The following is a 14,365-nucleotide window of genomic DNA, read 5'->3' as shown; positions in this document are numbered from 1 at the left end:
AGGAAGAGGAGGAGGAGGAGGAGGAGGAGGAGAGGGGCTGGGGAAGGTTTGGGGTTCGAGCTTGGCTGCACACAAAGGAGCGAGCGGCTGAAGACGCTTGGGCGCCGGGAGCCAATCGCTGGCGCGGCCCCGCGATAAAAAGCGCTGCGAGGCGGCGGTGGCAGCGCAGGAAGAGGCTCCCGCTCCCACAACCCCGGCCCCTGCGGCGGGAGAGGGGCGGCCAAAGCCCCCCCTACACACACATCGGCACGGACCCTCCCTGAGCACCCCCCCGCCCCGCTCGGCATCCCCCCGAGGCGTATGGTGAGCCCGGGCTGCGGGAGAACAACGGGATGGGGAGGCGGCGGGAGAGACAATGATGGTCCCTGGAAAATGTGGGGGGTTCATCCATCCATCCATCCATCCATCCATCCATCCATCCATCCATCCCCACCGCGGGGGGCTCGGGGGGTGGGGGAGCTGGCAGGGAGGGGGGATAAGAGCGATGGGCGGGAGGCCGGGGAGAAAGGGATGGAGAGGAGGGAGGGAGGGATGCAAAGGCAGCGAGAGAACCCCGGGAAGCGGCACCGCTGGAGCCAACCGGGAGATGGGGGGGTTCATCCCCCCTCCCCTCGCCCCCCGGGCAGCCCCCCGGGAGGAGGAGAAGGAGGAGGAGGAGGAGGAGGAGGAGGAGGAGGAGGAGGAACCATCCGGGCGCACCGGGAACTTCCCGCTTTGGGAGGAGGCTCGGCCGAGGTGGTCGCGGGAGGAAGGTTTGATTTGGGGGGTGCCAAGGGGGGGGCTGTTCTGGGCCGGGGTCAGGTGGGGGCAAAGAGGCGCTGCCGGAGCTCCTGTTGGGGGGCGATGCTGTGGGAGAGGGGGGCGAGCCCCCCGTGCCCGGTGGGAGCCGGGGGGGCGAGGGGTTGGTCCCCTCCGGATCGAGCACAGGCCTGTGCTGGCTGGATCCGCTGCCAGGGGTGTCTGGGGATGCAAATTTGGGGGCTCCCCCTCCCCGTTCGGGCTGTAATTCGCTCTTTGTTGTGTGCTGCAGTACGAGCTGGACAGATCCATTTTATTAAGCTGATCAGAAAGAGCAGAGATGGAAGAAAAACCTGTTAGATCCCGACTCCCTTATCCCCCCCCTCGGTTAATGCCTGCTAATTCCCGATGGTGTGTCTCCTACCGCCTCCTCCAGCCTGGATTTAAACCTTTCCAGCGACAGGTCTTTCATCACTTCCCTGGGGAGGCTGTTGCATGACTGTGAGATTTAATAACAACACAAATGCCCCGAGCTCTGACATAACCCTTAACAGGCAGGGATCTCCCAGGGCTTCACAAAGGAGAGCAGCTCTGTTTTCACTGGGGAGGGGAGGGGGAGGGAGGAGAAAACAGAACAGAAAAAATTAAATTAATTGTCCACTGCCACTCAAAAAATTAGCAGCAGAGTTGGGAATCAAGCCCAGTTGGGTGCTGTAACTATCGTGTTTTGAGCCCTAATCCCCTTGGATCACTCGAAACCGGCTAAGCTACCTTGTAGATCCCATTTCTGATCGATTTTCTGCTGATTTTTGTTCACGGGGAGGGCCATCAGTTTCGGGAAAAAAAAACCCAACCAAACGCGATAATTCAGCCTCGAAAAGTGCGCTTTGTCCACCCAAGGCGTCGTGTGAGGGCTCTCGCAGGGGAGACATCTGGTGCCTCAGCTGAGCCCTCGTGCATTTAGGGCCAGGAGCAGCGAGCACATCTGCAGAATTATTAACACAGATCACAAAACAATTGCAGGGCAAGAGACCAGGCTCGGTCTGAGGCAGCCCCGGTGCCGATGCCCTTTTGAAATGGGAGAGGCAAATCCCCAGTTCCGAAGCGGGGCCTGTCAGAACCAACCCCTTGGGCTTTGCGAAGGCACTGGGTGCATCTTCTTTTTTTCTTTCTTTTTTTTTTTTAGCTCAAAACTAGGTTCCTGACCTTTTTTGGTCAACAAAACTCCCACGAGGCTTCTCATCAGGGAAGGGAGTTCCTCTTCTGGTTTCCTTCGGCGGGTCAGTCCCGTGAGGCTTCCACTCCCCACCAGGTCCCGTGTGGGGATGGAGTTCTTGTGTTCCTTTCCTCTCGCCCTCAGAGTTGTTGGCCATGGCCAGGCAGCTGTTTTTTTCCCCCCCTAGAGGTGCCTTCTGCCTTTTGGCCTCCCAGTGAAGTCATTTTTATGGCCATCTGGGGTGGGTTGCAGTGCTTACCTCGCTGTTGGCTGGAGCTCTGAGATGGAGAACGTTCAATCTGAATTTCAGAGCACTACACTGGGCTCCGTGGTAGATTGGATGCTAAAAGGGAGGATGGAGGGGAAGGCTGGAAAGAGGGCAGCTCACAAAGAATGATTTTTTGGAGAGATTTAACTACAATTAGGATTTTTAGTGGCTTTTTTAATTACACACTCTGCATTTGGACAGCAAACAGCAGCTCTTGTAGGGGTTGTGTGGAGGCAGGGACAGTGGAAAGGGGCTGTGCTGTGTTTTGGGGTGCCTGGAACAGGGCTTGCTCTTGCTGCATCTGCAGGTGGTGGGTAACAGGTGATTTTCCACGAGAGGCAATCAGCCAAAGTCACATTTACGGGTTTGTGTGTGAGGAAAGAGGAAATTACAGGCAATTAGAAATCCATTAATTGGAGCACAAGGAAAGGTTGGTTCCTAGAACAGGTCTTGGAAGAGTAATCCAAGATGTGGTGTTGGGAAGGAGAATAAAATGCTGGGTGGTTGGAACACAGATCATGTCAGGTTGGCTCAGTGTCTTCCTCAGATATCAAAAATGACTTGTGAAACAACAGGGCCTGGCGAGGCAGAGCCCCAAGGAGATGATTATTTTAGGTGGAGAGAGGACAGGGGAAAAAAGAGAGCAAAGTGGAAGGAGAACACCTGGCTCCAGATGTTTTCAGGGGGAGTTTTGTACCGGAATTCCGAGGAATTCTGAGATCCCCCCGCAGTGTGGAGAGGCCGAGTCAGCTCACCCAGGCCACCAAAGTGGGGGCAGAGAACAGGTTGAAAGGGATTGGCTCCTCCTGCTAAAAGCAAGGAATGTGATTTATCTTTGTGAATCCCACTGAGAGGCAAATCTGTGGTGGGAGAAGAACTGGGGGCTTAATGTGTGACGGTAAATGGATGTGCACTTATGTGGGGGAAACCAGGAGGGGAAGTTTGCAGGTGGAGCGTGGTTTATGGAGAGATAATGGAAAAGCTGGAAAGGGGAGGGGAAGGAGCAGGAGCTGCTGTTTGCCTGCTGTGCTTGTGTGCAGCAGGTCTGTCGTGCCCCTCCATCAGTGCCACCCTGCAGACCTTCTGAGGTTCCTTTTGCTTCGTGTCCAGGCTGAACATCCCAACCTGCAGTTTTTCTTCTGGCACTCCTGAGGGTTTGTTTCTGCCTGGAAAAGGTTCTTCTCATCCCCCCCCCAGCAGTGTTTTCTGCTCTAGCTGAGCTCCCAGGGAGCAGGCACTCCCTTCAGGCCGTGATTTTTAATGGATGCCATTAATCGTGGCCGTGATCCCAGGAACGAGCTGCTTCTGGAGAGCCAGTGAATCCCTGGAGCATCCTCCCAGTCCATCTTCCAGCCCAGTCCCCCCGGCCCTGGCCATTCCAGCTCCTCCCCAGGGGAGAGCAGCCGAGGCAGGGGTGAAGGTGGGTGGGCAGGGGCTTCCCTCGGGCTCCCCCCATTGTTGCCCTGACAAAGGCAGGCCTGTTCCTCCCCACAACCGTTCCTTGTCAGCATCCCTCAGCATTTGGGCTGCAGATTTCCTGCCCACTGGCAGCCTTTCAACAGGCAGCCCCGGGCACGGGACGTGGCTGGAAAGGGGATTAGAGGAGAGGGATGGTGGAAGGGTGTGCTGGGCCCTGGGGTGCATGGACAGGGCCACCCTCCCAGGAATGGGATGAGCAGGGGAGTGGTATTAGTGATATTCCCAGAATGTCCAGATATTCCTCCCCCTGGGGTCCTCCACCCTCCACCTGCCCTGGGTCCCAAATGCTGGTGAGGTCAAGCGGGTTGGCTCAAAGCCAAGACCTGGAGGTGAATGAAGGGTTTCCAGGGCTAAACCCGGAGCTGTGACCGCTGGGCTGGCTCCATCATCCCCCTGTGCCCCTTCCCTGGCACTGCTGGGCCGGTTCTGGCACTCTCCTGTTTGATGTTGGCTCTTCACACATTTTTGATTCACGGTGTGGGTCAACCGTGAGGCTGCAGAAACAGGGGGCAGATGGGCAGTGAGCTGGGTGATTCCCAGGCTCTGGAGAAAGGCTTTTCCCTCTCCTCTTCCCCTCCTGCTCACCCCGTCCTGCTGACAGGGATCATGGGCTGGGCTGGCTGTGGAGCTGCGGGGTCGGTGCTTGTCCTGCCTGAGTGGGTTTTGCTAATCCTGCCCCTGATCTCGGGCACATCCAGCCCCACATCCAGCCCCACTGCCCACATTTCCTGGGGGAAAGCCCCCCTGACAGCCCCTCCAAGGTGTGGAGCCCCTGGGGACACTCCGTGTCCTGGGGGGGGATGGAGGAGGAAGGGGCTCGGATCCCCCCCTACGCCTCGCTTTGCCTTTGGGAAAGCCCCTGCCGTGGTGGTGGAGTGATCCCTGCAGGAAACACACCCTTCCCAGGGCTGGAATGGGAACCAGATGGCAGAGAGGGGCCTCTGGCAGTCACGCTGCTTCCCCGGGCCGGAAACGCGGCGGCTGCCGGAGAGTCACGGCCAGAGCCGGGCTGGGGCCCACTGGGAGCTGCTGGGTGGGCACTGGGGGCACTGGGGGCAGCCAGGGTGACCCCACTGGAGAGGGGAAGGGGGGAGAGGCTCCCTGAACACGTCCTGGCCGTGGGAAACGCGATCCTTGGGAGGCACCTCGTGATGGGGGAGTTTCCTTGAGAGGCCACACCAGATGTTCCCTCTCTCTGCATCTGCCCCGGGGTCAGGCAGGGAGGTGAGAGGGGATGGGGAGGGGGCTGTTAGGGAAAAGCTCTGTGATGGAGAGGCTTTTGGGAGGAACGTTGCCCTCCTCCCTCCAAACTGTTCCCTGCTTGGAGCTCCAGCTGCTCCACACGGCAGCAGGCACGTGTGCCCTCTGGGTGCTGCACAAATTCCAACCCCGAGGTCCTGGCTCAAACACCAGCTCGCTGAGATCACCCAGGAAACCCCCAGAGCAGGACCAGCAGCTGCTGGTGGTGACCTGGGCAGCAGAACCGCCACACTGAGATCCACCTCCCTGTGCAGCCATCAGTGCTCCCAGCAGGAGCTGCTCCATCTCCCTGGGTAGATGGCAGGAGCCCAAGTCCCCTGGAGAAAGGTTTTATTGTCCACACCAGCCGCCAGTCGCTCCCAGGAGGGGCAGAAAGGACGGAGGCTGGAAGGGAAAGGGGTTCTCCCCTTGCCCTGAGCAGGTGGAAGAAATCGAGTGTTTATCACAGAGTCACAGCTGGTGTGGGCTGGGTAAGGGACCTCAAAGCTCATCTGGTTCCAACCCCCTGCCCTGGGCAGGGACACCTTCCACTAGGCCAGGTTATGGGGGATGGAGTGGGAAAACTGAGGGGCAGAGGGTGGCTGGGGTCGGGGAGGAGGATGGGCTGCGGGGGGAGAGGGAGGGAAGCAAGGGCTGGACGAACATTTGTGTCACGGGGTCGGGGTGAAGGTGAAAGGCAGGAGGGAAGGGGGAGGGTTGTGCATCTGTGTCAGATGTGTGGGGTGGGCACAGCGGGTTTTTGTGGGTTCCTCAGGTGCCCCTCTGGTCTGAGCTGGGCTGTGGCACCTGACAGACCCCGGGGGGGTGGAGGGAAGGTCCTGTCCCAAAGGATGGGAGCAGAGAGGGGCTGTGGGTTTGGGCAGCGGCCCCAGCAGGCTCTGGGTTCGGCAGCAGCTGCCTGAGAGAGCGCTGGGAGAGCAGGAAATAACAAGCAAACCGCAGAGGGACGGGAAATGAGCTGGGTAAAACAGAGCCGTGCCTCAGATGAGCTGCAAAGTGTTCGTGACGAGGGCTGTGCAGCCCCCCGGGGACGTGGCACAAAGGTCCCTCAGCCCTGGAAGCAGCCGCGAATTTTGGGTGCTTTGCAAGCCTGCTGTGAGCTGTTTGGTACCCAAAGAGCCCTCTCCCTTCGCACAACCCCCACGATTTGTGTGTGCAAAGCAGGGCTGATCTTCCCTGGGTGTTTGTTTTGAAGGTAAAGTGTGGCGGGGGAAAAAACCCTGAGGAGCTGTCAGTGCCTTTTCAGCTATTTGTTTTTTTTTTTTTTTTTACCAAAAGAGGTGATTTGCAGTGCTGGTGGTTTTGTTTCAGTGCCTGTCCCTGTCAGCCCCATCCTCAGGGCGCTCAGCACATCACACGAGGCTCACAGGGCTCAGCCTGAAGGTGACGTGGGTTCCCCAGGGAAGACACAAAATCCCCATCACTCGCTCTGCTGAGCTGTGATCAGCGAGACTTTTCTGGGCTAAAATTAGACTGAAATCACAGTCCTTCCTCCAGTAACACCAGCCCTTTAGTGGCTGCTTTAGTGAAACAGGGGGCATGGGTTTTGCTGCCTCCACGTGTGGGTTTGGAGCAGAAGCCATCCCATCACCTTTGCTCATGTTCCCAGCAGTCCCCTTCCACTAGCCCAGGGTGTTTAGAGTCCCAAACTCTCCAGCTTCCTCTCACAGCATTCCAGACTCTCATCTCCTGTCTGTTGGTCCATTCTGGTGTTCCTGAACCTCTTGGCTCCCTCCAGAACCCCCCAGACCAACGAGGCCTCTCTGAGCCCGCAGAGAAAGCCGAGCACCCACCACGTCCTGCAGAGCTTTTGGGGGTGATGAAACCAATCCCGCTGCTGTCAACATTTCCTTCCAGGTGTTGCAAGAAGCCTGTCTTAGACACCTCCCCGGGGGAACATCGACCCACAGACCTCAAGCTCGGGCCTAGAGAGACGGAGGAGGGGAAGGAGCCATGTTCCAGGCCGCGGGAGCCGCCAGCCCACCCCCCACCCACGTACGTAGATCCCTGTGGGAATCTCGGCCCGGTTTTGGTTCTCAGGGAGGGAGGGCTGTGCACAGGAGCTGTGCTGCTGGCCTGACACCTCGGGGTGATCAAAGGCACGGCCACTGCTGCTCAAACAGCAGAGTTTGGGGACAGGAATGTTCCAGCAGAAGGTGCTGTTCGCTGAGCACGCTCAGGGCTCGGGTCCATCAGCAGCTCTCACCCCGCTCTCATCTCCAGTTGCCTCTGTTTGTTTGTGTTTCCATGGCTTTCCGTGAGCACAATTGAGAGCGTTCGAGCCGCTTAGGACCTCAGTGATTGGAAAATCATAAAGGCTCAAGAACATCTCCTGCTGGGACAGGATACGGCCCTTCCCCGAGGGGAGATCTATCAGATAGGGAAGAGATGTTGAGCCTGCTCCGGGGCCAGGAGGCTGCCGAGAAGTGCCGAGCCGAGCCGCGGTGGATTGCTGCAGCCTCGGGAACGGATGTGTCCCAGCTCCAGAGGGGCAGTGTCTTCCTTAGCTCTGGCTCAGCTGAGCCTGGAAACTGGCACGTTAAATCCCAGCCCCGGGAGAGCACCCGCGGTGGTTCTGCCACTGCCAGGGGATGCAACTGGTGTTACACAGCCCGGCTGCCCCTGTCCCACTGCTGACTTTGGCTCCTGCCCCCAGCCTCGTGGGAGGCAGAGGAAAATCACGTCCCTGACCTCAGTCGGGGAGAGCAGCTGGGAAACGTCTGAGGAGGCAGCTCGGCCAGGGGAGAGCTTCCTGTGCGGCTCTCTCGGACAAACTGTTGCCAAAAATAGGGAGGAGGAACGATGGGGAAGGGCAGAGAGGGAGGAACGGGGAGTGGGGGATCAGCCTGGGGGCAGGCAGGGGTAGCACTGGCCAGGCAGGGCCAAGCACAGCGAGGGGGAGGACAAGGACAGTGGGGGTGACATCCTGGGGTGACATCCTGGGGTGACAGTGCCCCGACCCTGGCAACAAGCAGTGCAGAGGGTGGGTGAGCCAGCCCTGTGATGGCCTCTTTGATCCCAGCAGTTTGAAGGAAGGAGGGAGAATTTCCACCAGTGCAAAGGCGGGTGAAACACTCCCAGGTGCAGTCAGTGTGGGGAGGGTGAGGAGGGGAGCAGGGTGGGGGATTTGGGAAGAGAGGAGCTGTTGCAGCTGCAGATGAAGGAGCATTTACCAAGGCCCTGCCCTGAAATCCCAGGGCACAGGTAGAGGCACCTCCCACAAGCTGCAGGACCCCATGGTCAGTTCTGGCCTTACCCTCTGCCCTCCCCACACCCCCTGAGCCTGCAGGGCCTCAGAGGCGTTTCCTGCACAGCAGCAGCAGCAGCAGCAGCGTGAGGGGCTGGTAACAGGGCAGGGAAACTCAGATACCAAACATCTGCCCAGGGGGAACAGCACAGGAGCTGCTGTTATTCCTGAGGGATAATGTGAGTCCCAAGACTCACCGTGGTGGCACTGGGCAGCCCAGGACAGTGATCAGTGCCTGCAGGTGGTGAGGGACAGGGGACAGTTCTTACCCTGCTGTGACATCTGGATCCATGTGTGGGTGCTGCTGCCACCACAAAACAGCTCTGCTGTAGCTGGCCATGGAAAACACAGAGCTGTGCTGTGATCCTGTTGGATAAGAAAACAGGCTGCTCTGCCCCTGGCAGTTCCACAGCTGCCTGGTGCTTCATTCCTTCTCTGCAAAATGTCCATGGTTTTCCCTCCTTCTCCATTTCCCTCTCTTTCTTCTCTCTTTGGGAAGAGCCCCACAGCACAGGCAGCAGCTCACACACCAGGACCTGACAGATGTCGTGGCCCCTGGGCAAGTGAGTTCAGGGCTGGTCACCGTGCTGTGACAGGGGCTGGTGTGCCCCGGGGTCCTGCAGAGCAGCTGCCTGTGCCAATCCTCCTCCAGCACAGCTCAGTGTCAGGCCAGGCTCTCATTTTGATGTCTCTTCTCCTTCCCTTTTCAGGAGGCAAAGAGCAGCTCAGGAGGCAGCACAGTGCAGCGCTCCAAGGTACCTGGGATTTTACATCATCTACAGTGGGTTGGGTTGGAAGGGACCTTAAAGATCATCCAGTTCCACCAGCCCAGGTTGCTCCAAGCCCTGTCCAACCCAGCCATGGACACTCCCAGGGATGGGGCAGCCACAGCTTCTCTGTGTCAGTGCCTCATCCTACTGACTCATGGCAGGGGGAGAAGGACCAAAAACCCCAAGCCCAAGCACCAACCCAGCCCAGCATCAGTGGGGTGGCCCAGGGAGGGGGACACGAGGCTGCTTCCCGCTCACCAACGCTCCAGGAGTGTCAGCACAAATACCAGGGCAGAGGGCTGTGATGGGAATCCCACGGGGTTTCCGTGGCACGGGGAATCCCACACTCCTTCCTGATCCTTTTGTCTCCCTCTGGTGTCCCCTTGGCCAGTCGTTCAGCCTGAAGGCTCAGGTGAAGGAGATGTGCTCTGCCTGCCAGAAAACCGTGTACCCCATGGAGCGGCTGGTGGCCGACAAGTTCGTCTTCCACAACTCCTGCTTCTGCTGCAAGCACTGCCACGCCAAGCTCAGGTGAGCCAGGCTGGGCCCTGTGCTGGGACAGGTGTCCCCACAGCTCTGCTGCTGGGGGAAACCCTTCCAAACTCTGCACCCCCCTCCCATATCAGAGCTCCTCGCTGGTGCCTAAAGAAATGTTTATCTGGCCCCCCCTGCTCCCAAATCTCAGCTAAATCCCACCTGGCATGGAAGGGGAGATGCTTCCCCCCTGAGAGCATCCTCAGGGTAACACGGAGCTGAGGCAGAGCCCCCTCCCAGAGAGAGGGACCCCTCCTCTTTACAGACCTGCTCACAGCAGCCCCCACCATCCCTCACTGGCTGGAGGGAGCGGCTTTGCCCTGTCTAAGGGTCTCCTCCTGCACTTTCCCACCTCTTCCCCGAGCCCCAAAACCCCCGTGCCCGTCTAACTCCGCCCTCCCCCCCGCAGCCTGGGCAGCTACGCCGCGCTCCACGGCGAGTTCTACTGCAAGCCCCACTTCCAGCAGCTCTTCAAGAGTAAAGGCAACTACGACGAGGGCTTCGGGCGCAAGCAGCACAAGGAGCTGTGGGTGCACAAGGAGGTGGAGAGCGGAACAAAGACGGCGTGAGCGGGGCCAGCCCCGCCCCGCTGGATTCCAGCAGAGCCCGAGCGCGCTGAGCCCGCACGAACTGAGCTGATGGGAAGCAGGACCTGGGGGAGGGAAGGGATGGGATGGGAGGGGGGAGCAGCCACCCTGCTTTGGGGATGCTCAGAGGGGTCCTGCAGGTCGTCAGGACAGGGCAGAAGTGACGGGGTGCAGCCCCCTGACCCGAAGCCCTCTCTCTTCAGGCCCCTCTGCCCCGTGAGATCAGACCAGAAGCACTTGTCCCATCCCATCCCATCCCATCCCCCCCCCCCACTCTGGGACCCCCAACCCTGTTCATGGAAAAGGAGATGATCTGGGGGGCTTAACCAGCTTGTGAATCACTGCAGAGCTCCACCCCCTCCCTCGGATAACGAGGCTCCTTGGTTTGCATCAGCTCAGTTCAGCCGGGGTGGCTCAGCCTCCTGCCCTGCGACTGTGTAACAGTGTCTTGTCTTTTTTATATTTGCCTTCCACCGGTACGTCGTGCTCCGGGAGCCCCGCGGCGGCTCCGCCTCGCACTGCGCCAGGCGCTCTTTTATTTTTGTAATACAAGGTTTCCCAGCCTTCCCGGCCTCGTCCTGTACTCCCGGGGTGTCTGGGGAGGTGGGGGGGAGGAGTGGTCAGACCCCCTCTGGCTGCCCTGATGATGTGGAAAGAGCCTCTGTCCGTGCGGGATAAAGGAATTATTGCTGGGTGGTTGGGAGTAATAATAATGTGGCTGAGGTGGGGAGGGAAGGAGGGAGCCCACCTCTCTTTTCAGAGGGGTCCTGCAGGCCACAAGGGGCAGAGCTAACAGGGTTGCAGCCCCCAGACCAAAAACATTCTCTCTTCAAGCCCCTCTGCCCCCTGAGATCAGACCAGGGGACCCCCAAGTCTTTGGGAGAGCAAACCCAGGATTTCAAACTGCACCCCAGTGGATCCACCCCATATCCAATTTTTGGACAGCACAGTCCATACAAATTAATAAGCCCAGCAAGCCCTGCCAGGTGGGACAGCCAAATGCAGGAAAAAACGGGGAAAGTGGGTGAGTCGGGTTTTAATTATTTACCTCCGTCCTCCACCCACGGGTTTGTAAGATCAGATTGAAAGAGAAAGTGTTTAGGAACCCCATGTCTTTCAAATTCTACAGAAATTTGGCTTTTCAGAGCCCCCCTAGCAGAGCCAACAGCCCGTGACAGCCCCTGTTCCATCAGTGACTGATACCATCAGCTCCAGAGAGCACGTCCTGTCTGGGAAAACCCAGACACAGCCACGGAAAGGGGAGATGAGGATGGAAGAGGGAGAGAGATGGGGATGGTTTGTCCACAGGAGGAAAGGATGGCACACAGGAGCCTGACGTTGGACAAGTTATTTCCCTTTTTTTTTTTTTTTTTTAACTGAAGGGCTTTTTAAAGGGCTCCTGGGTGGGATTCACAGGACCAGGACCAGCACAGCGGGGCTGGTGATGCCGCCGGGTTGGGGCCCCTTCCTTCCTAAGCCGGCCCCGAAAATGAAAGCAGAGCTCTCTGTTCCTCTTCCTGCCTCCCTGAGCAGGACCAGCAGCATTTCCCGCTTCCCGAGGGACCTGCCCACAGGGAAACCCCGGTGGTGACACACTCAGGGAGATGCTTTGAGCTCATCTTATCTCCCATACATTCCAGAGGTGCAATTGCACAAATGGCCCTGCAGATTTCCCCGGAGGGATCAGAAGCAGCACTACAGAAAGTCCAGCTTAAAACGGCTCCCGACTGGGAGGTTTTGGCAAGACAAATTAAAAAAGAAAAAAAATTACCCCCCCCCCAAAAACGTTGTTCCTTTGTCTCTAAAATTTAGCTAAAATCCAGCTGGTTTTATGATGAGAGCAGAACCCTCCTTTCCAAATTCCCACCCCCAAGCAAGCTTCTGGATAACACTCACAGAAAACTTTCTGACTTCTCATTGCACATTCTCCTTTCAAATCTCCATCTCTAAGCACAAGGTCCTCTCAGCCTCCCTTGACCAGCAGTTCCATCTGCAGGGATGGGATGTTCAGACTCCACATCTGGGGTAAGATTTGCAGAGCACAAGAATTCCAGCCAGCAGGTTCATGTTAAAAAAAAGCTGGTTTTTGGGAAAAAAAAAATGAATCAGTAAGAATCCATATAAATCCATATACATCCATACCATCCAGATGTCCAAGAGCACCAGGCAGGGATCAGAACATGAGAGAGAATCGTGCCAGCATTTCCTGGATAAAATATAATGCAACTCCCCCTCCACTCTGCCAATATTAAATCCAGAATTCATCATTCCTGGTTCAGACTTTGCTGTCCCAACACAGAGAGCCCCAGCAGCGCAGCACAGCCCACCTCTGCAGAGATGATTTAAATTCCATTTGCCTCAGAAGTGGATTTGGAGAGAGAGAACTCACCTTAAGTCCTTCCCTTGGGCCACAAATCACAAGAAATAAAAAGGTAGTCGAGGGGTTTTGCTGCATTTCCTTTGTGCTTCAGGCAGCGTTTTGGGGCTGATCATTTCTACCTTTGAGGCTCCAGGTATTTTTTTTTGTTCAACCACCACATGACAGGTGGGATTCTCAGGGTGTCTCGTGCAGGGCCACGATGATCCCCGTGGGTCCCTTCCAGCTCAGGAGATTCTGTGGGGAAGATTCCAGTCAGGAATGCACTCTCTGGATTCTCTGGGAAGCAGAATTACTGTGGAGCTACTTATTTTTGAGGGGGGTGAGCAGGAGGGGAGCCCAGGAGAAAAGCAGACCATCAGACAAGGCTGAGAGGTGAGTCCCACGTTCACAAAGCAAATATCACCAGAGAACACCCCAGGTGGAAAAGAGGGAAGAACTCACTCAGGTGAAGGTAACAAAGAAGTCCCAAGTTCCTCCTTCAGCAAAGGCAGGGTTTGTGGGTTCTAACACGCAGGGAGGGTGTCAGGAGGCAGCAGGAGGTGGTTTTTTTCTGGTTCCACGAGACATTTTTCTTCTGGGATGACTCCACTTGATGGTTCTCATCTGTCCTGGCACAGCCCCAAGCCCCACACACGTGCTTGGCTCATTGAAGGGTTTCTGTTGCATCAGCTGGTCAAGCCCTTAATCCTGATTTGTTCACATTTCCCATGGACAAACATTTCAGTTTTTAACTGACAACAACCATGGCCTGGGAAAAGGATCAGGGACAGGCTGTGGTCAGGGCTGGGGAGGCCTGAGTTCCTCCAGGGACTCTGGTGACACTCAGGCACTGATCAAGTGATGGTGACACCCAAGAGGAAAAAAACCCAGCTGGAAAAAACCAGAGCCTGGAAATCTCTGGAGATGTGGCTCCTCATTCTCTTGCCCTGCTCAGGGGAGGGCACGCACTCACCTGACCCAAGGGGTGACATCACAAACAGGACACTTCTCCATCTGTCCCAAGGGAAAAAACTCCAAAAAAGAAAAACTTCCTCCTTCATTTAAGATCCCTGGTGGGAAGGAAAACCAGTTAATGGCTTTATTGACTTATCCTGAGGGGCACCACTTCCACAGGAGTAAGAGACACTGGACTGCAACAACCACCAGCAGCACAGGCTTTCATATAAATGATAATTTTATTGTAAATAAAACGATACATTGGCCTGGCTTTGCACTGCAAGCCCCCGGTCGGAATATAGAGACTACTGGGTCAGGGTCTTCTGCACAATCCAGGTTAAAGCCATTTCTCCCTGCTCTGCACCATTTATGGGGAGAATAAAACCCCCTCTTTCACCTCTGAACCGTCCCAGTCCCTGGGACCTCACTCAGCTCCCCTTTGCCCACCCAAAGCCATGTTTACACAAGAGGAATGTGGGTGTTTGTGGGGCAAGTTATCCCAGCTCTGGGCACTTGGAAATAACAAGTGTCACCTGAGCAGGGACCAGTTTCCCCCATGGGCAATTTGTGTTGGTGATGAATTAATTAACGGCAGCAGGAGCCGTTTGGAGCATCGAGTCCTTTGGAATATTACTCCAAAAAATAAAAGAAATCCAAATTGCTGCAGCCTACTGCCACTAGAACGGGCAAAGCTCAGATCTTCTGGAGAGCAAGCAGATAACCTGGAATGCACAGAATCGTCACACCAAGCCCCAAATGCCACCTGTTTGTTCCCTAACAAACTCAGGGACAACCAAATCCCCCGAGTTCCTCTCTGCTGGGAGTCTCAGACACTTTTCTGCCCAGTTTCAGGACATTGGGACTCTCTGTCAAACAGAATATCCTCCATTTCTGCAGCACCTTCCATCGAGGATCCCAAAACTCAACATTCCCTGTGTTATCCCTCCCTG

General features: G+C 56.8%; 1 protein-coding gene across 1 annotated transcript in view; it reads left to right on the top strand.

Annotated features, from left to right (window-relative positions):
• The window catches only part of LIMD2 (LIM domain containing 2), an 11,053-nt gene extending 884 nt beyond the window's left edge, over positions 1 to 10,169 (top strand). Inside the window, exons 2-5 of the mRNA XM_027902015.1 lie at positions 6,819 to 6,956; positions 8,919 to 8,963; positions 9,370 to 9,509; positions 9,922 to 10,169. Coding sequence (XP_027757816.1) covers positions 6,915 to 6,956; positions 8,919 to 8,963; positions 9,370 to 9,509; positions 9,922 to 10,081 — 387 coding nt within the window. The 5' untranslated portion in view covers positions 6,819 to 6,914 and the 3' untranslated portion in view covers positions 10,082 to 10,169. The remainder of the gene's footprint in view (positions 1 to 6,818; positions 6,957 to 8,918; positions 8,964 to 9,369; positions 9,510 to 9,921) is intronic.
• The last annotated feature ends 4,196 nt before the right edge of the window (positions 10,170 to 14,365 follow it).

Source organism: Empidonax traillii, unplaced genomic scaffold (genome assembly GCF_003031625.1).
Source record: "Empidonax traillii isolate 1590-97213 ecotype Southwest subspecies unplaced genomic scaffold, ASM303162v1 scaffold832:size729604, whole genome shotgun sequence".
In the NCBI taxonomy this organism is placed as follows: Eukaryota; Metazoa; Chordata; class Aves; order Passeriformes; family Tyrannidae; genus Empidonax; species Empidonax traillii.
Note: the sequence above shows the minus strand (reverse complement) of the source record. Positions and strands in the feature narration are given on the sequence as shown.